A 19652-nucleotide genomic window follows, 5' to 3' on the forward strand; every position below is an offset into this window, starting at 1 on the left:
GGTGAAAAAGGAAGTGTCTTTAACCTGGAGTGGTTTGGAAAAAAATGCATAAAGGAAGGATGAAAGACTTGAACAACATGTCTTCAAGGATAACATTCTTGGTTCCAGAGGGTAGCTCCCTTCCCCTAGATTCTTCTTTACTCCTTGAGGTTTTCATACATCGTAGTTCTTTGGGCCTCTCTTGGCCAAGTGCAGCACTTGCACACACAACTTGTAATTATTTTCAATTGCTTGGTGTACTCTCCTGCCAGAACTTCTGTTCAATTGGGTTTATTGCCCACTCCCAAAGTTGTCTGCGTATATAGTATTCTGTAATGTATCTTCCGGATATATCTTCTTCGTATTGGCACTGTGTCCATTTAAACATGGAAAGGGCTTTAATTGAGACTTAAATACCCTTTGTTTCTTTTATCTCTTTCAATGTTCGCCCTCAGCATATTCGCCCGTACGCCGTGGTGTCCCCGTTGCTTTTGGGAGGGCTCACCGTTTCTACAGGTATTGCAATCTTCTTTCGCGGTCTGCTAGCAAAGGATGCCCTTCTGCTTCCCTCTCACGGTCTTCTTTCCTTCGTTTGCCGGTCCTTGGCAGCTTCCTCTCGGCACGCTTGCTGTCCTGTGCTGCGGTAAACGTAATGCTGTTCCCCCCCCGAGTCTGCGAATGCCCAGGAGTTTTTCACCGGCTCCTGGGGTTCCCGCAGCGTCCCTCTCTTCAGCAATTCCTTCTTCCGGTGGTGAGCTGGCTGACTCCACCACACAGGTCCTGGCTTCTCGGCTCCTTGCTTCTCGTTGAGAGGTGCAGCCCTCTCTTGCCAGTTGCCACAGCAGCTGTCCTCCATTCTCTGTTTGGGTTGCTTAAATTTCCCAAACGCAGGTGAGCACTGGAAAAAACGAGAGTGCTCACTAGGTTTGCAGTCCCTTTTGCTCCACATTGCTCAATCCTTCTTCGTCCCAGTATTTTGTGGATTCTGGGAACAGAAGTCTATTATGAACAACTGACTTATGAAATTCGGATAAGCATTTTTAAAATATTTTGTTGGCAAGCCAGTTCTGATTGATAAGTGGAATTGAAGTAGGCGATTTCATCAAATTTTCAAAGTAGACCAAAGTTGGAAGGTAGATTTGGTAAAAGGGGTTTTCCCTGCTCTTCATAGGAAAATAAGTGGCTACATGACAATCGGCCATAAGGGTTTCAGACATGGGGATGTTTTCAATGGAAAATGGGGGATATCAGATCTGATGGAGACCATACATATCCTTGGAGGTTCTGTTCCCCCTCCCCCTCCCATGTGATCTTCCCTCAAATAGCCGCCCCCAGGGTCAGGATATGGAAGCGGCTGCTGTTCCCTGGCCACATGGGAGGAGCTTACCGCTGGGCATCGGTGATGACTACGCCGATTCATCGGAGCACTTTTTGGTCAGGTTGTTGGGACATGGTATGTTTCAATTATTATGGCATTGACTTAATGCTTTTTGTGACATTTTTTCCCTTTGTGTTTCTCTTTTTTCACTTCTCTTTTTCTTGTTGGTCCAATTATATACAAAAATGGTTATCCAAGGTATTGGTTGAAATATCGTTTGTGGGTTAGACAATTGTCTATTGATGGATGTGTAGAATCTACACATCAGTCAATAAGCTGGGACTCTCGCGGATTGTCTTTTTTCTACACACAAACATGTGGTGAAAAATCAATTACAGCTGTAGCTTTACTTTCTCTATTGTGATTGAAAACCTACAATTACCAGCCTGTAAAGTAATGCTAACTGAAATAAATCTAATGAAACGCTGAGACTGAAGCAATCGCGACCCCAGCTTTGTTTCACATGACACCCAGATTTAGGCACCCCTTCTCTTTCTAATTGGCCATCATTTGCTCCTCTTGGTGACCATGGACAGAACACACATTTCCCATTTACTTTATTATTGATAGTTAACCCCTTGTTGGGACACTGCCCCCGAGCCTTTCAAGCCCAGATGCAGCCCCTCCTCTCACTGTGTACACTGCTTTTGACAGTTTGCTTTGTAGGAAGCGGGTAGGGAGTGGGGATGGGGATGGGGAGGGGGAAGAGGCCCAGGGACTTCAGACATTAAAATAAACACAGTGCTCATTTTAGTTTTTGATGCAAGGAGCTAATGGGAAGCCTCAAGCAAGCTACCATTGGCTTACGATTTACTGGTTGGAGCCCCTCGGTGTAGATGGTATGTGTATTAGACAGACTTGCCATGAAGAGTTACCAGAAAGGGTTGAAAGTGTTGGCTAAGGCATTATCAATTCTTGAGGGCATGTTTTTAAGTACAGGGTATAGATATGATTTTGATATACAATTGTAAGAACATATAGGACAAGCGGGGTTTGAGTGTTATATTCTAAAATACTAGTTCATTAAGTTTGCAGTTGGGGCTAAACCTAATTTACACCTACACACGCAGCCGTCCATCAGCATAATTCCAATTATTTAAACTAGAGGAACTTCCTCAACAATAATTTGACCTAGGTGCATTATTCACTTGCTTTGCCAAACCTTTATAGGCAACATTTAGTGTTGGCCCACGCGGGAGCATGATGGTACAACATCTTGTTTCTTGTGGGCATCTTTTGATAAAGATCCTGGTCGGCATCGCAGTAGGAAGTTCATACTATGTTTTACAATGCAGTATTATCTTGCAAAAGTATTTGGGCAAGGGGCATTTTGTTCTACAATTAGTTTTTCTTTACTGGATCTTGTGGCACAATGTTAATACATTGGTTATTTCCACTTCACTTTAAGCTTGATGGTCTCCGTACTCTAGTCCTAAGTGTACATTTTGAGGACTCGCTAATGTTTGGATGTTGTTTTTGATCATGTATACTGAAGTTGGTTGTTTTTATTTAGGAAGGCGTTTCGAGACCTGTCCTGGACTGCATTGACCTGGTCAGCAGTGACGAAGAGTCCAGCGGTTCTCAGGTTGTGGTAAGTGCACCTTATTTTTGTTTTGTTTACACATAACCAGCACTTGGGAAATCCATTACTCTCAAACCATGAGTAAACCAGTAGATTGAATACATCGTATTTAGTGTAGGCCTTCTGGGGGTGGGTGGGAAAGGGCATTTATTGTTTATAAAGTAAACATTGTGTTTTTATGTTCCATCCAAAATTCATGATGGTTCTAACATGTTTTTATGTAATATTGGTAAAACAAATTTTTCACCTGACATTCATATTTACAAATCGCAACAGTAGTTACGGATGCCTCCCTCATGGGTTGGGGAGCCCACGCCAATGATCTAACCATCAGCAGCCATTGGTCTCCATCGGAGTCCAAATTACACATCAACCTTTTGGAGCTGATGGCCTTTCTGCCTTCTGTACGGGAAAGAATGTCCTCTGTATGGCAAAAAAATGTCCTGATAATGAGGGCCAACGCAGTGGTCATGTACTACTTCAACGAGAGCGGTGGTGTAGGGTCACTACAACTGTGCAGAAAGGCAGTGCAGCTCTGGTTCTGGGCACTACAAGAAGGAATCTCTCTTGCGGCTGTTCACCTAGCCCTGAGTTGTCCAACTCCAGGCCTCTAGGGCCAGATCCATGTTGGGTTTTCAGGACACCCCTCATTAATATTCATGAGATAAATATGCATACGGTCCTAGTTGGAGAGAACACAGCGGCAGGTGCTATGAGCAGGCACAGTTTCCCATGAGTAGGAGCTAGCTCTGAAAGTCTTTCACGAGATCTTCACCCTTTGAGGAACCCCTTGAGTGGATCTGTTCACAACCAGTGTCAACAAGAAGTGCAACCTATTATGCTCCCGGTAATTTCCTCTGAGGAGTTTCCACTCCTGTACATGTTTCCTCCAGCCCCTGTCATTCCTCACAACATCATGAGGTTGAGGAAGTTCGGGAGGACAATGATTCTGATTGCTCCGTATTGGGCAAGGAGGATGTAGTACACAGATCTTCTAGACATCTGCCCTCCATTAGGCCTTCCACATAGAAGACCACCTCTTAACAGTGCGGTTGGTTTCTCCATCCAGATGTTGGGACTCTCAACCATCATGCCTGGTTTCTGAGAGCTTAAGATATAAGGATTGGGACCTCCCAGAAGATGGAATGGAGGTGTTGCTTTCAGCCAGAAGACCAGCAACAAAGTCTCTGTACCTCTGCCATTGGAATATGTTTTGCAGCTGGTGCAGAGATCACGATGTAGATCCTTTTCTGTGTGACACACCTATGGTGTTACATTTTGTTTTGATTCATTTGGCCAACCAGAGGCTCGAGGTTGGCACTGTGAAAGGATACCTGGCGGCGATATCCATCTTTAAGCACAAACCAGAGGAGGGATCCTATTTGAAGATCCCCATCATCTTACAATTCCGGAAATGGCTCACTGTGTTCCCTCCAGTCCCTTTTTTTGTAAGTGTTTGGGACTTGAAATTTGTACTAAATACCTCCATATATGCTCCTTTTCAGCCGCTACCTTCATGTCCTCTAAGGATGTTAATTCTCAAAATAGTTTTCCTCATGCCCATTACATCGGCATGTAAGGTCTGTGAACTTCAGGCTCTTCTGTGTAAACTGCAGTTTACCACCTTCTTCAAGGAAAAGGTTGTTTTGAGGGACGGTCCTACCTTTTATCCAAAGGTAGTATTGGAGGTTCATCTTGCTCAAAAAATAGTCCAACTTTCTAATTATCCTCCACCACATCCATATAAGGAGGAGGAAAGGCTTCATCGTCTGGATCCTAAAGAGGGCCATGCGCTTTTACATCTCTAGGATGCGGAACATTAGGCAAGAAGACAATTGTTTGTGGGTCATACTGGGCACAAACTAGGTCTGGCTGTGACCAAGCAAACCATGTCTCGTTGGATTATACTTTGCATTATTGAATGCTGTAAATTGGCTTTTAAAAACATTCCTGTAGGCCTCTGAGCGCATTCTACAAGGGGTGTGGCCACTTCATTGGCTTTACAGGGGAGGGTACCAGTACAAGACATCTGTGCTGCTGCCACTTGTTCCTCTCTGCATACATTTTCAAGACATTACTGCCTAGACTCTGTGTAGGGACTCAAAGCAGGGTTTGGGAAGGCTGTACTTCACAGCATTAATAAGTTAATTTTTACTCCCATTTCTTACTGTTTTGGGAGAGTATCAAAGATGAAGAATACGTGGGAGGACGCAATCCATTCTAAGAGCAAATTACGTACCGCAGATAATGTTCTTTTCCACTGGATATTCCTCCCATGTATTCATCGCTCCTTCCATTCTACCCGTCAGTAGCATTTCTGTGTATTATACCTTCCTCTCTTTAGTGTCTGCTCTTTTGACCTCGTGAATGCCTGTGCTCTGAAACCAGAGGAAAAACTAGAACTGAAGTAACGGGCGCGGTGCATTCTTTTATGTACTATCTGTGACACCGTGCTAGAGAGTGGAAGGAGACCGCCGAGGGACATAGAGTTGACGACTCACTGCACCCCCTACCACAAACAGTTTTTCCAAAGCATCTGACGCTGGAAGGAGGTTGTCAATGATGAGGAATATGTGGAAGGAACATCCAGCCGAAGGAGCATTACCAGTGGAAAGTAATTTTGTTCTTATGTTTACTTTGCTAATGTTTTGCTAAATTGGTTGATCTTTCGTCAAAGATGTGAAGTGATGAACTGAATTTCCTGTTTTGCTTATTCTCTTGTATTTTAGGACTTACATTCTCCAGCATTGGATATTTCATGAATATTTCCCAGTCGTCCGGCTGGGAAACCTCAGTAACTTTAACTTTGCATTTTCCTATGGAAAACTTCGACACTAATGTCTTATCAACGTCCTTTTTGGGTGCTTTAGGCCCCACCAATAGGAAGTCTGGTATAAATAGCCCTGACCCTGCGGCTTCCCTTCAGATTTCAACCGTCTCCAAACTGTTGGGGATCACCTCGTGTTTCTTTGTGTTTTTGCACGTGCGTTTGGTTCGTGGGCTAGGATGTCGTCTGTAGCCCAGAAGAAGTTTAAAGAGGGTGTACGAAGGGGATGGTCATATGGACTGTCTTTACTGTCTCTACCCCCATCACTCGGCAGATACCTGCGAGATATGTCAGGGTTTTTCGAAGAAGACCTTGAAGGACCGTAATAGACGGCTCATATGTTGGCTTAATGAGGGCACGTACCCGGCCTCTGAGGTGGGTTTGGACTGGGGAGCCAGTCTTCGGGAAGAGAGAAGTCCGCGGAACATAGCTATGCTGCGTCGGCAGAACCCCTTGCAAAGAAGCATCGGGCTGCATTGCCTGCGTCTTGAGGTGGGGAAAGGCAGCAAGTCTTCGAGGCCGCATCAGTCGAAGGGGGCGAGTAGCTCTTCGTTGTCAAAGCATGGTCAGTCGGACAAATCCAAGGGGTAGGCCCGAGAAGTCTACAGTGTTGGAGAAAGTCCTGGCAAAGCCAAATGAGTCTTCATCAAAGCACTCGTCGTCCAGGGACCATCACAGGTCTTCGTCCAGCCGGGAGTCTTCGAAGCACCGGTCCGGGTTTTTTGCAAGAACCGGGGCTCTGGTGAAATGGAAGCCAGAGGAACGTGGTTCCGACGATGAGCTAGTCGACTGTCCGTCGTCGACGGTAGTGCTGCAATCTACGGTGTCATCGGCGACGTCTACGACGCTGACGGATAGTGGTCCGCTGCTGTTGTCGTCATCACAGATGGAATCGGAAGGGATGTTGACGACGGGTGGTGCGTGGCAGTCCGCCACCTTTGAGTCTATCCTACCTGAGAACATTTTGCAGCAAGATCCAGCTACGTTTTCTGTTTCTTTGGAAATGGAGGAGGAACAGGAGCCGGTGTTTGACCCGTCGGCTCTGGGTCTGCAGAGTGTGAGGCCTTTGTCGAGTGGAATGGGGGCTGGGCCGTCCCTTTATCCGTTGGTTAACTCGCAATCTCCGCTGTCGTTGCAAGTGCTGTCTACGCTTCAATCTTTGTTGGGGCAACTGGATGCAAGGTTGCCTCCTCCGAGTTCGGTGGTGCTGGTGGATGCGGTGTTGCCTGTTGAGGTGCCTAGGAAATCTCCTCCGACACGGTTGCCGTTGCCGGTGGGGTTGGGCCATCCAGTCTCATCCTGAAGAAAGCAAGCTCCCTAATTTGGACCCCGAGAGTGTTCCGCGGGACACCCTGTCTACTGTATCGTCATTGCCTACGAGAGATGACGTGTGGGACATGGACGCGGAGGTGGAGCTGCTCCGTAGTCCGGCTCAACCATCGCCTCCGGATTATATTGGGGCGTTCCACGCCATGATGTCGAAAGCATGTCTGGAGTTTGGGCTGGCGCCTGAAGAGGAACGTATGGACTGCTTCTTCTTCGACCATGTGGGCAAACCGAGGAAGGCGGTTTTCCCGGCGCCGATTCTCGACCACGTGTGACAGTAGGACCTGTGCAGGATACGCTACCGGTTTTCAGAACCAGCTGTGAAGGGTCGCCTTGAAAAGAAATTCAAGGCTCTGGAATCTACCCCTAAATGCTAGTGTCAGCCCATGCCTGAGTCAGTGGTGTCGGTGGCTGCCAGCCGTAAGGCCAGAAGCCAACATAAATGCGTTACGCCTCCAGATAGTGAGGCTTGGAAGAAGGACGCTTTTGGAAAGGTCGTTTATTTATTTATTTCTTTTTTTTTATAACACTTTATTTGGTTTTATACAACAAAACACGATGAAAATAGTCATTCAACTGAAAGTTTTGGCAGTGATGACAGTAAGAGGCAGCAGGGTCAGGGGGGTACATTGGATATCCAAGGGGGAGGGGGGAGGAGAGCGACATTTCTCAGTACACATGTAGCCATTTCCCACATATATTCTCGAATTCCCGCGGGCAGCCACTAGCGTTATTGATGCGCACCTGTTTACTTTGTCGTTCCATCGGTTCAGGCATATTGACTCTGCCAAACCCAAAGTTGCGGCAATCAGCAGTTTCCCTGCTCCCAATGCCACTGCTAGGAACAATTTTTCATATTTGGTGAGATCTACCTCTCCCCAGATTCCCAGGAGAGTCATTTTGGAGTCCTTCGGAATTGGTGAACCTATTATGTTGGAAATCTTATTGATACTTCCCAGAAGGATTGTAACACGTCGCAGTCCCAGATCATATGGAAGAAGGTACCCTTTCCCTGTTTACATCAGAGACAAGTCTCATCCCCGGTCCCTCCCCATTTGGCAAGGGCTATCCGAGGATAATAGGAGCGGTGGAGTATTCTGAGTTGTATCAGTCTCAGTTTAGCCTCTATACCTATCTCCCGGGGGAACATCAGTGCATCTACCCAGTCCTCCGGTTCCAACACACCGAGGTCCCTTTCCCACTTCTCCTTCAATTTAGTAAGCTCCTTAGTTCCGAAAGAGTTAAGGGCCTAGTAAAGCATGGAGGTGACTTTGGAGGTGATACGTGTAACGCTCACCTGATATCCACGGGGACGCCACTCAGCCCTGGTTGGACCACTCGCACTCTGAAACCCCTCCCTTGGAATTTGTTTGGCCAAGGATTGAGCCTGCAGTACAGGAATATCGGATTTAAAACCCTATTGTCTCTTGTTGCTTGGCTCCCACCTCCCTTGAGGACCAAACATTCCCCTTAAGCCTTCTCCTCATCTTGCTTTTTTGTAAGATGCGCTCTCCGTCCTGCTTCTCGATGCAGGGGCGTGTTGCTGGTGTGGGTGTGTCGCAACCTAGTTGCTTCACTGGTGCAGTCCCTGTTTGAGTCCAGACCTGCTGTGACTTCAGATCGTTAAGGTAAGTGCGCTGTTTTTAGTCTTGATAATCTGTCCTCCTCTCTTTCTTCTGTTCCTTGATAATGTCTCTGTTTCTTCTCCTAGGTGCAGGAAGAGGTTATTGTCGTGCTGATTGGGATTGAGCACGAGGCGGTGGGTGAATGCGCGATGCGTGGCGCTATTCGTCTTTTCTTGCGCTGACCTGTGTCTCCCTTCTTTCTTGTAGGCCACTGTAATGTCCCGGAATGGAGGCTGACCGAGAGAGCACTAAGCGGTGAGTAAATGCGCGATGCGCAGCACCTTCTTGACTTCATGTGCTAACCTGTGTTTCCTCTCTTTTGTAGGTCGTTGTGAGGTTCCGGAACGGGTGCTGACCAAGAGCGGCTCGAATTCAGGTACGCGTCTGATGGTTCTTGCTGCTTTCTGAATGGAAATATGGAAACGCTTACTAATGTTTTCGTTCTCTTCTTTCCAGGTTGCGGTGTTCCGGAGATGCCAAGCCCATTACAAAGTCCAGGCCCCCATGTTACCTTCACATTGAGTATGAGCCTGGTGCCAGAGGCGCCAGGACTGACTCCAGGAGAGTCTTTGGTGAGATGGCAAGGCCTTTGGGACCATAATAGGAGACCCTAACCTGAGTCCAAAGGGTAGGCTGACTTGCCTATTAGGGTTGGGGGTAGGGATCGTGACAGCCGTTGCGGGAGAATGTTAGTCTCTGGGGGGAGCAAGGAGGTATAGTAGTTATGTCCGGGAACTGGATGTGTATGGCGTGAGTAAGTTGTGCATGCCTAAACCGGTCCATAGGCGCCAGGCCAAATTTGTTGTTCAGAGTTTCAAAGTCTAGTATGCGTCCCTCTTGGATCGCATGTTCCAGTGTGCATATCCCTTGTTTTTCCCAGTTCTCGAAACAGCCCATTCTTTGTATTTCTGGGAGGTGCACATTGTACCATAAGGGTTGGGCTAATGTTGGTTTTGTTCCCCAGCCAACATGAGGAGGTCGTTTGTGTGCTTCCCTCCAGGTATGGCGGACATGAAGTGACATTCTTTGTATCTCCGATACTCATTCGTTGTCGGCGTATAGGGCCTGGAGGGGTGGTATGGGGTGCATAGCCGCTGTCTCTATGTGGTAGTGTGGCATCACCATGTAGCCATTTGTTTACCCCCCCCCCCTGTCTGTGCCGCTAGATAGTAAGTGCGGATACATGGTAGTCCAATGCCTCCCTGCCATATTGAGCGCTGCAGTGTTGTGAGCGCTTCTGGGCTGTTCCCTCCCCCCCACCCCCAACCTCCTTCATCCTCCTCAAAAGCAATGTGCGGGGGATGGGGAGTGGAGCATTTTGTAGGACGTACAAGAGTCTCGGGAGTGTCCTCATCTTGAACAGCGCTACCCTGCCCATTAATGATGGTGGGAGCGATTTGCCAAGGGCAAACGTCCCTACTTAATCTGTCTAGTCCAGGTTGTAGGTTAAGTTGGAGGAACCTATCAGAGTTGGACCAAAATGTATGCCCAGATACGCGAAGTCTCGGATGGAGACGTGGTACGGGCAAGTCTCGGGGATCGCAGCGTCACCCCCCTGAATCGGGACGTGCACGGTTTTTCGGTAGTTCACCTTTTAGGCCATAGACATTTTGGTATTCCCTAAGAGTGTGGGACACAATTGGGCAGGAGCTCACAGGGTTTCTAAGGTATATGAGGAGGTTGTCTGCATATAGTAAGTCGATCCTCCCCGGCCAGGTGAATCCAGACCAGTTCTCATCCTTTAGGAGTTTAATTGCTATTGGCTCGATCGCTAATGGGAATAGAAGGGGGGGAGAAAGGGCAGCCCTGCCTGGTTCCACGGGCCAGTGGGAACAATCTGGAGGACCTCTCGTTCCCTCTCACAGTTGCTTCTGGGGATGCGTAGAGCAGTTTAACCCAGGAGATGAAACCCTGCCCAAAATTCATCCGACCCATGATCTCCCGCATGGCCTCCCACCCAACCGAGTCAAATGCTTTTTCGAAGTCGACCACTAGCAGGGCTAGTGGGCATGGTATCTCCGGGGCCCTGTAAAGAGGAAGTTTGACTGTACCCAGATTCATGCGGGTGTACTTGTTGGGCATGAACCCACACTGGTCTGGGTGAACGAGGGATTCAGTAACCCCGAGCACTCTATTGACCAGTACCCGTGCGAGGATTTTTGCCTCTCCGTTGATCAGCGAGATGGGCTGATAAGAGGCACAGGCTTCTGGAGGCTTCCCGGGTTTAGGAATGACCACTATGCTCGTTCTTCTGAGGTCAAGGGGGAGTACGCCCAGTTCTTTGCTCCGGAGAAACATGCAGTACATGTGCCCTGTTAATGCATTGTCAAGGCGTTCCCAGGTTTCCACTGGGAACCTGTTAGGCCCAGGGGTCTTTCCGGTTTGGAGCTGTGTTAGCGCATCTTGCTCTTCATTTTCTGTGATCTCAGTGTTCTAGGAGCTCTGCCTGCTGTGTGGAGAGTCTCGGGATCTCTATCTGGTCGAGAAAGTTGGAGTGAGCGGGTGTGGGGCTCACCTCAGAAAGCTTTTCGTAGTAGGTGGCAAAGGCCTTCACTATGTCAGAGTCTGCTGTCAATTGCTGCCCTTCGGGCAATCGGATGGTCCGCACATGCCCCTTACTTTGTTCGTGTCTCTCCAACCAGGCCAGGGTCTTGCTTGCCTTATCCCCTCTCTCGTAGATTTGGCTCCGGACCAGGCAATTCCGGGCGTTGTCTAGGGCTATGTTGCTGAGGGTCTCGTGTGCCGTTATCAGTTATCCGTTATCTTGTGAGGCCCTGGTTCCCTGCGCAAGGAATTGTTCCTCACTTTCGGACACCCGTCTTTTCAGCATCCACAATCTTCTGGGTGTGTTGCTTACGGTGGGCCGACACCAAGGAGATTGTTTCCCCACAAAGGACTGTTTTGTATGCCTCCCCTGTCGAAATCGGGCAGTCCATGGAGCCTGCGTTTATTTTGAAGTATTCCGCTGTCTTTTTCTCTAGTCCCTCGGCAATCTCGCTGTCGTGACTCTGGGCTGTCTACCTGACACCAGCCTCAATTCCACAGCATCCACTCGCACACACAGCTCGGGGTCTTCCCGAGAGACACGTACTCTCCAAAAAGGCCACTGGGTTAAAGGACAGATAAAGGTGGGTTGGGCCCAGGCTTGGTGCATCTGGCACCATGTACATCACCCTTTGGGTGAAATAGAATCCAAGTACTTCCTGTTTTCCCCCAACATGGAGGAGGAAGCAGCACAGCTCCTGAAGATACTTACCCGAGGACTCATCTCTCATCTCTTCCATTCCAGTCCAACGTCTCGAATTAACCACAGTTGCAGGAATAATCACACAGCTTCATCCAGACAACCGGCATCCAGCTCCTGTTATCAAAGCTTCGTTGGATCCGGCACAGCTACAGTTTTCGTTCAGCTTCAGCAACGCGACTTCAGCAGACACCTGCAAAGAAAAGGAACAGTAAGCAAAAGTTAAACGATACAAGATCGCGCATACTTAAAAACACAGCGTGTATACAAGAACATTACCTGGCTCTGGTCACAGCTGTGGATCCGCTCGCCACCATCATCACGAGTCAGCAGACACCTGTAAAGCAAAGGACAGTAAGCAACCAGGCCATCTTATACATCGCGGGCATACAGAAAGCAAAGTGCTTTACTGAAGCATTACCAGATTTTGTTTACAGCTGCATGCACTCGTTTACTCCATTCCGACACCGGCAGGCCTGCAATTGAAAGAACAGTGTATTAAAGGGACAATAAGCGCATACAGACAAGTAGCGCAGAAAAGAAGGTGTAAGCAGCGCATTGAAGCAAGAAGGATATAGGAGAATGACCGAAGGTATGAACACTTACTGAGTCATATATAAAGACTCACTGAACGAACATTCATCCACGCCGCAGCAAGACTGAGCTTGGGAGATACGAACCAGTGACGTAACTGGTTCCAACGTTGAACAGACTCGCGCCCCTGCCTGAGTTGGAGCAGGACGGAGAGCCATCCTTTCACATATATCTGGTGAGTTAAACCAGCAGTCAATCTGGGAACACTAGGGGTGGCATTAGGGTGGGGGAATTGAGACAGCCCCGCACACATTTGAGTTCTAACCTTGTTCCATATACACATTCATAGGAGCAGCCCCAGGGAATCCAAGCTCCAGAGGGTCCAGACTTATCACGCCGCAGAGAAAGAGGCTCCGGGTGCTCCTGCAGAGCTAAGGTGAGCGTAACACTCGGGCAACCCCAGGTAGTATGTATTCAGATGCCAGGTGGTGTCTGGTCGGTGGCGTCTGCTCTTCTGAGTTCTAAGCAGAGGGGAGTGATCTGAGATGCCCCTCGCCAAAAATTCAACAGATATGAGCCTATGGGACATGTTGCAGGGGACGAAAGCATAGTCCATTCTCGAGAATGTCTTGTGTGCATTGGAATAAAACGAGAACCCGGTGTCAGTAACGTGTAGTGTTCTCCAAGTATCGGACAATCCCAGTGTTTCAGCAAAAGTGTATAGAGCAGTCGGGGTACACCGAATCTCTGATCTCCTCTGTGATCTATCAACAGCAACCTCCATGACTTCATTAAAATCCCCCCCCTAGGGCCCACATGTCTGCTTGTTCCTCTAGCAGTATGTTCTGTAGTTCACCAAGGAGTTCCTTCATGAGTGTGGGGGGAGAGTAAGCCGCAATGAGGCCCCATCGTTCTCCCCATATGTCGCAGATTAGCACTACAAATGGGCCGCGGGGTGAGTCCGCACTTTCCTGACCTGCAACGGCACTCGTTTGTGGAGGAGTACATTGGTGCCCCTGGCACCTCTTGAGAATCTGGCTGGAATGTGTGCGGGTAGTTGGACCTTTCAAAAAAGCCAATGCCGGTTTCTGTGAGGAGGGCTATATCTGGTGACTATCGATTGAGGTATTTGAGCACTAGTCTGCGTTTCACACAGGAACCAAGGCCATTGACGTTCCAGGTCAATAGGGACAGTTTATCAGCGTGTGTCCTAAGCGCGTGCGCAGCGTTTTGAAGTATCAATAAGGTTCAAATGTCTTAGTGGCCCCTCGATTTGTGTACATGTTCCCTCCCGTCCCCTGTCCGATGCCCCCTGCACATTGGTCCTGCCGTTGTCAAGTGGGTATATGATATGAGCTCTGAGTGTCCGGATGTACCATTTTCAAGGGCCTGTTTGGAGGCTGCCATGTAACTGCGTAACTTAAACCAGGGCATTTTGGGTGTCGCAATCCCAGCGGTTGAAGTGTCTGCGCTTCCTGCGCCAACAACCACAACAAATATCTTGCCTTCTTGTTCTGTAATTCTTGGTAGCCAACACCCATAAACTCCCCCCACCCTGTACTCCACGCCCCTCCCACCCCGGAAGCACCTATCGCCCAAACAAATAACCATAAACAATAATAACTTATTCAGGGTAACCCGGACTGGAGCAGCCAATTCGCCACGTGGGGAGCGGCGGCCACAGTGTAAGACTCATTGGAAAATTATGTTGCAGCCCAGTCAGCACGGTGTGGGAGCTTCACCCATTCTCTGTAGTGCTCTCGTCAGGGTGCAGTGCCGTTTCGGATTCCGGGCTAGCGGTGGTTGAGCGGGGTGAGGGCTGTTTGGACATAGGTTTCTGTCCAGATGGTCCCGGAGGCGATCAGCGGATGCCAGTCCCATTTGAGTTTCAAGCCATTCCCATGCCTCTTTGCAAGTGTAAAACAGGTGGGTAGGGCCCTCATTATGGTCTTTGAGTAGTGCAGGGAAAAAGAGGGCTTATTTGATTGACAAGGATTTAAGCTTTTTCTTCAGAGTCGAAGGACTGGCGGGCCTTCTGGACCTCCTTGGTGTAGTCCGGATAGAACCCAACACGGTATCCGTTGTATGTGACTGGGCCTGAGGTACGGGCCATTTGGAGGATAGCATCCCGATCCCGGAAGTTTAAAAGGCGTGCAATAATTGTCCTTGGTGGGGCTCTGGGAGTGGGCTGCCCGGTGGGCACTCCATGCGCCCGCTCGATGGAGAAGAACTTAGACAGTTTTTTGGGAGCAAAAATATGAGCCAGCCAGTCTTCTAGGAAAAGTTCAGCGCCGGGGCCTTCCTACTTCTCCGGGAACCCAAGAATCCTTAGGTTATTGCATTGCGCCATTCCTTCGCTGTCCTCTGCGCGGTATTCGAGCTGGTCAACTTTCTTGGAGATTGGTGCCAGTTGTTGCTCTAATTGGCGAACTGTATCTTCCGTGTCCGATATCCTTTGTTCAGACTCCCCGACTCTGGATGACAGATTGTGTAGGTCTTGGCAGAGGAAGGACACCTCCGAGGACAACGCTCCGATCTTCAGTTCTAGAGACGTCCTTGAGTCGCCAATCTCCTTCATGACATCGGTGAGTGAAATTTGAGAGTCCTGAGTTTCTTCCCCGGGCTCTCCACCATCCGGGGTTTGCGTCGCGAGTCGGGGAGGGGCCCCTACTGTAAAAAGGTCAATTTTGCTCTGTAGGGCCGGTCTCTTGACCTTATCTTTACTCCTGGAGCTGCTTGTGCGATTTCAGTGAGGCGCTGGGTCCGAATGAATTGTTTCAGTCTCCTGGTGAGACCCGGTGTTGAGAACTATGCCGGCATATGTTGGCGGTGGTGGGTATAATCGCTCAGTTAGCAGTAAGGCGTCCCCTGGCAGCACCAGGGTAGGTCACTCACCCCGAGTCCGCCAGCATCGCAGAGTTGGGCGTTGTGCGCAATGTGTGTGCGGTTCACAGCATCAGAAGATGGCTACTGATGTGCCTACCTGTGATTGGTGGTCGCAGAAGTATGGTCAAAGTCTTGGAAGAGATGTCTGAGATGCAGGTGATGGATGGGCCTTCTCCAAGGTGGTCAATTCCCAGGCCTCCCAGGTCCAGCAGGTGAAGTGGATTCGGGGGTTCCTTGATAGCACCCAGTTGTCGTTGGACAGGTCGTGGGGTGATTTGGGTGGTCGGCGGCGTACCCCTGGGTAGAAGGTGGGTCACCAGTCACACAGGAGCCAGTGTCTGCAGAAGTGCAGTCGCACCAGGGGTCCCACTGGTATGGTGTGCTTGTCACGTGACTTGAGGGAAGGAGTGCAGTGATCCCAGGGCCAGGTCCTTAAGTTTATGAAGCAGCCCCCAGAGCCTGCTGCTCGCTGCGCATGGGCCCGTCACATGAGGGGGTGGGGGGGGGGCGCACCTCACCCACTGCTGGGTTTGTGGTCTGGGGTGCTGGGGATCCGCTGTGTACCAGGAAGAGTGGCACGGTCGGTCTACAGTAGTAGTGGGGGCGCGGTCAGCACTCCAGAGTGCCCCGTGCCGGTCCCCCGGTGGCCTATTTTCAGCGCCAGCACTGGGGAGGAGAAAGAACGGCTATACAAGGCCAGTGATCCGCAGCAATGTGGGCTCAGGGAGATGCTGGTGAGTGTGTGTGCGGACCCTACTCCGGTCAGAGAGGCTGTTTTGGGGGGGGGGGGCCTAGTCTTAACACCTGTTTCAACTGTTGTGAACAGCGGGTAATCAGTGGGGGGGGGGGGGGGCGTTCTGCTGCCGTCACCCGGCCTGGAGGTTGATGCCCAGAGGTGCGATTCACATGCCCCGGGGGAGCTTATGGAGCATCTCAACTTGGTCTGTTGGTGTGCGCAGTGGGAGATCGCGCGGATCAGCAGTAGTCACGGGTCACCGTGGCTGGTATCGGGTCCATCGTGGGAACCGGGCAGGAGGAAGGGATTACAGGCGGCCTCGCGGGCGTTGTCAAGATGCCTCCACTTCCTGCAGCTAATCCCACCGCAGCAGTGCGCTCTCCGTCATCCGCACTGGTCCCAAACGTTCGTCCCTGCGGGCTGTGGTGGCTTGAGGGCGGGCAGGCAGCTTGCCCCTTCACAGCCGGCCAAGATGGCGTCTGTCACTCCGCCGACGGTCCTCGGCCTGTATGACACTTTTTGGGCACCGATTTGCTGCAGGATTGCAGCGGGTGGTACTTGGACGTTACCGCCACGGTGTTGTCTCAATTCTGGACTGGATAAATGCCTGGGGGCAAGGATACAGCAGGATATTGGCCGCCGGAAGCCGATGTATCTAGGTCCGCATGCGCAGTCCTGGAAAGAAGGTCTTGACGGTAGGGGCTACGACTGTGAAGGCTGCAAATTCCTTGGTGATCATGGCCAGATATTATGATGAAATGTGGCATCGGCTGGCCCCGATTCTTGAACATCTGCCGGAGCACCACCGAAAGGAAGCAATGCTGTTGGTGCGTGAGGGGCGGGGGGGGCTTCAAACCACAGCATAAATATTGCTGTGGACGTGAGAGTCAGGTTTTAAACAGTTTAACAATGGGGTAGTGCTCCAGCGGCAGGCCTGGTTGAAGTGTACTGACTTTCGCCCGGAGGTCCAATATAAGGGTTCCATGTAATAATGTCCCCTCAAAAATATCGCCATGCAAAAATGTCGCTTAAAAATGGCTGTTTTTTGTGGGGACATTATTGCATGGAACATGCGGGGGACACCCCCCAAACCCTTTATTTAAAAAAAAAAAGTTTATTTTTTATTTTTTTGCTGCCCCTGTCCCTACATATATGGTCACCCATATAATATCGCCACAACCTTTTCCCAGCGATATTATATACGGCGACCACATATATGGGGATAATATTACCTGATACCAATATAAGGTCATCAAAATGCCCTGTGAGGGCAAACACTTGTTCGGCGTGAAAATTGATGAGGCTGTGAAAGGGATGAAAGAGGATACAGAAACCGCTAAATCCTTGGGTTCCTTGCAAAGTGGGCGCTCTTTTCGCTACCTTTTGAGCTTTCCATTGAGCCTCTGGGAATGCCAGGTTTGCTTCCGCCAGGGATCGAGGTTACGGGTGCTCCAGCTACTCTTCTCAAGGGCATCGGCGATCTGTCCAGTTGGTGAAGAAAGGCCGGGACTTCCAGGCTCAGTGAAAGAAGAGTTTGCAGTCCTCGGCAGCAAACTAAAACTCAACAATGACTGCCATATGGACAATCTGCTTTACGGCAGGGTCTCCATCCATGTCGACGAGTGGCGAAAGATCAGATCGCTGGGTGCTAGACACAGTGCGTCTTGGCCACTCGTTGGAGTTCCGGCGTCCTCCGGTCCCTATACTGCCGGTGCATGTACTGCAGCCGCATCTTCCAATCCTGCAGCAGAAGGTGGTTCTCATGCTAGAAAAAGGGGCGATGGAACCAGTTCCGGTTGCGGAACGAGGCCAAGGGGTTTACTCCCGGTACTTCGTCGTCAAAAAGCCCAGCGGTAAGTAGAGGCCTATTTTAGATCTTCGGGCGTTGAACAAGAATCTGCAACGCCTGAAGTTCAAGATGCTCACCCTTCAAGATGTCATCCGTTCAGTGCAGCTGGGCGAGTTCCTGGTGTCGTTGGATCTGCAGGATGCCTATTTTCACATCCATATGCGGCAGAAGCACCGCAAGTTCCTGCGTTTTGTGGTCGGAGAGGAACACTATCAGTTTCGGCTGCTCCCGTTTGGCCTGAAGTCGTCCCCCAGGACATTCACGAAGTGTCTTGCACCGGTGGTGGCCTTCCTCCGGAGGGCAGGTCATCATGTGTACCCCTACCTGGACGATTGGTTGGTGAGGGGTTCGTCGCAGGGAAGGGCATGAGTCTCGTGGCAACCATGCACCTTTTGCAATGGCTGGGATTCACAGTCAACTTTGACAAATCACATTTGATGCCGTCCAGAGAGTTGGTGTTTCTTGGGCGCAGTTTCTTACCCGGCAAAATCTGGTCTTCCAGCGAGCGTATGGAAAGGTTGCGGGCCAAGGCAAGCGAGTTGAAAAAGGGCGCAGCGGTCTCGGTCTGAGGTTACATGTCGCTTTTGGGGGCCCTTGCATCGTGTATACCTCTTGTGCCCAATTGCCGCCTATTCATGATGCCAGTGCAGGAGTTCCTCACGGACAGATGGTTGCAGAGTCTAGGATTGTGGTCAGACAAGTTGGTGGTCGGCAAAAGCCTGGTGGATGCCCTTCGCTGGTGGACGTGCACGACCAATCTTGTAAGGGGGTTGTCCTTGCTGGAGCCGGAGTTCGTTTACGATTGTTGTGGACACCTCCCAGGTAGGGTGGGGGGCACACCTCGACGGCTCATAGGTGCAGGGCCTGTGGTCTCGGGTGGAGACTGTTGCACATCAATGTGCTCGAGTTGAGGGCGGTGCACTGGGCCCTCAAGTCGTTTCTTCTGCGGATCAGTGGCGAGGGTGTTAACGGACAATACCACCACAATGTTCTTTTTAAGGAAACGGGGGGCGGGGGCACAAATTCCAGAGTCCTGTCAAAGGAGGTGCAGGACGTTTGGCATTGGGCTCTAGCTCAAGGGATCAACATTGTCGCTTTACATCTGCCTGGAGTTCTGAATGTTCAAGCAGACGCGCTCAGCAGGGACGTCAGTCGGCTGCATGAGTGGAGGCTGAAGGAGCAGCAGGTGTCTAGGATCTTCCAGAGATGGGGGCATCCTCTGTTGGATCTTTTTGCTACGAGGGAAAACAAGGCGGTGTCTGGAGTTCGCCAGCAGAGGGGCTCATCCCGAGTCATTGGGGGACGCGTTTTCGTTCCCGTGGACGGGTCTCTTCGTGTATGCGCTTCCCCCTGTTCCCGCTCCTGCTCATTCGGAGGACCATCCAGTGTATTCGGAAGTACCAGTGCCAAGTGATTCTAGTGGCCCCGTTCTGGCCCAGGCAGACGTGGTTCTCAGATCTCCTTCATCTGGCGGTGGAAGATCCGATCCGGATCTCCTGTCTCAGGACGATAGCAGGGTGTGGCATCACGATCCGGCATCTCTCAGCTTGGTGGCGTAGCTCCTGAATTTTGGAGGCAGCGAGGGCATCTTCCACAAATGTCTCATATGGCCATAAATGGATGAGATTCTGTGAATGGTTGAAGGATCAGCCTAGGGTTGAACCTTTGAACGTTTCTCCGGCCCAG

General features: G+C 50.2%; 1 protein-coding gene across 2 annotated transcripts in view; it reads left to right on the top strand.

Moving 5' to 3' along the window:
• The window catches only part of ZNF451 (zinc finger protein 451), a 1463718-nt gene that overhangs the window by 75492 nt on the left and 1368574 nt on the right, over positions 1 to 19652 (top strand). For both annotated transcript variants that reach the window (XM_069606175.1, XM_069606176.1), the window contains exon 2: positions 2871 to 2948. In XM_069606175.1, coding sequence (XP_069462276.1) covers positions 2871 to 2948 — 78 coding nt within the window. The remainder of the gene's footprint in view (positions 1 to 2870; positions 2949 to 19652) is intronic.

Source organism: Ambystoma mexicanum, chromosome 4p, assembly GCF_040938575.1.
Source record: "Ambystoma mexicanum isolate Mex_15411 chromosome 4p, UKY_AmexF1_1, whole genome shotgun sequence".
Taxonomy (NCBI): Eukaryota; Metazoa; Chordata; class Amphibia; order Caudata; family Ambystomatidae; genus Ambystoma; species Ambystoma mexicanum.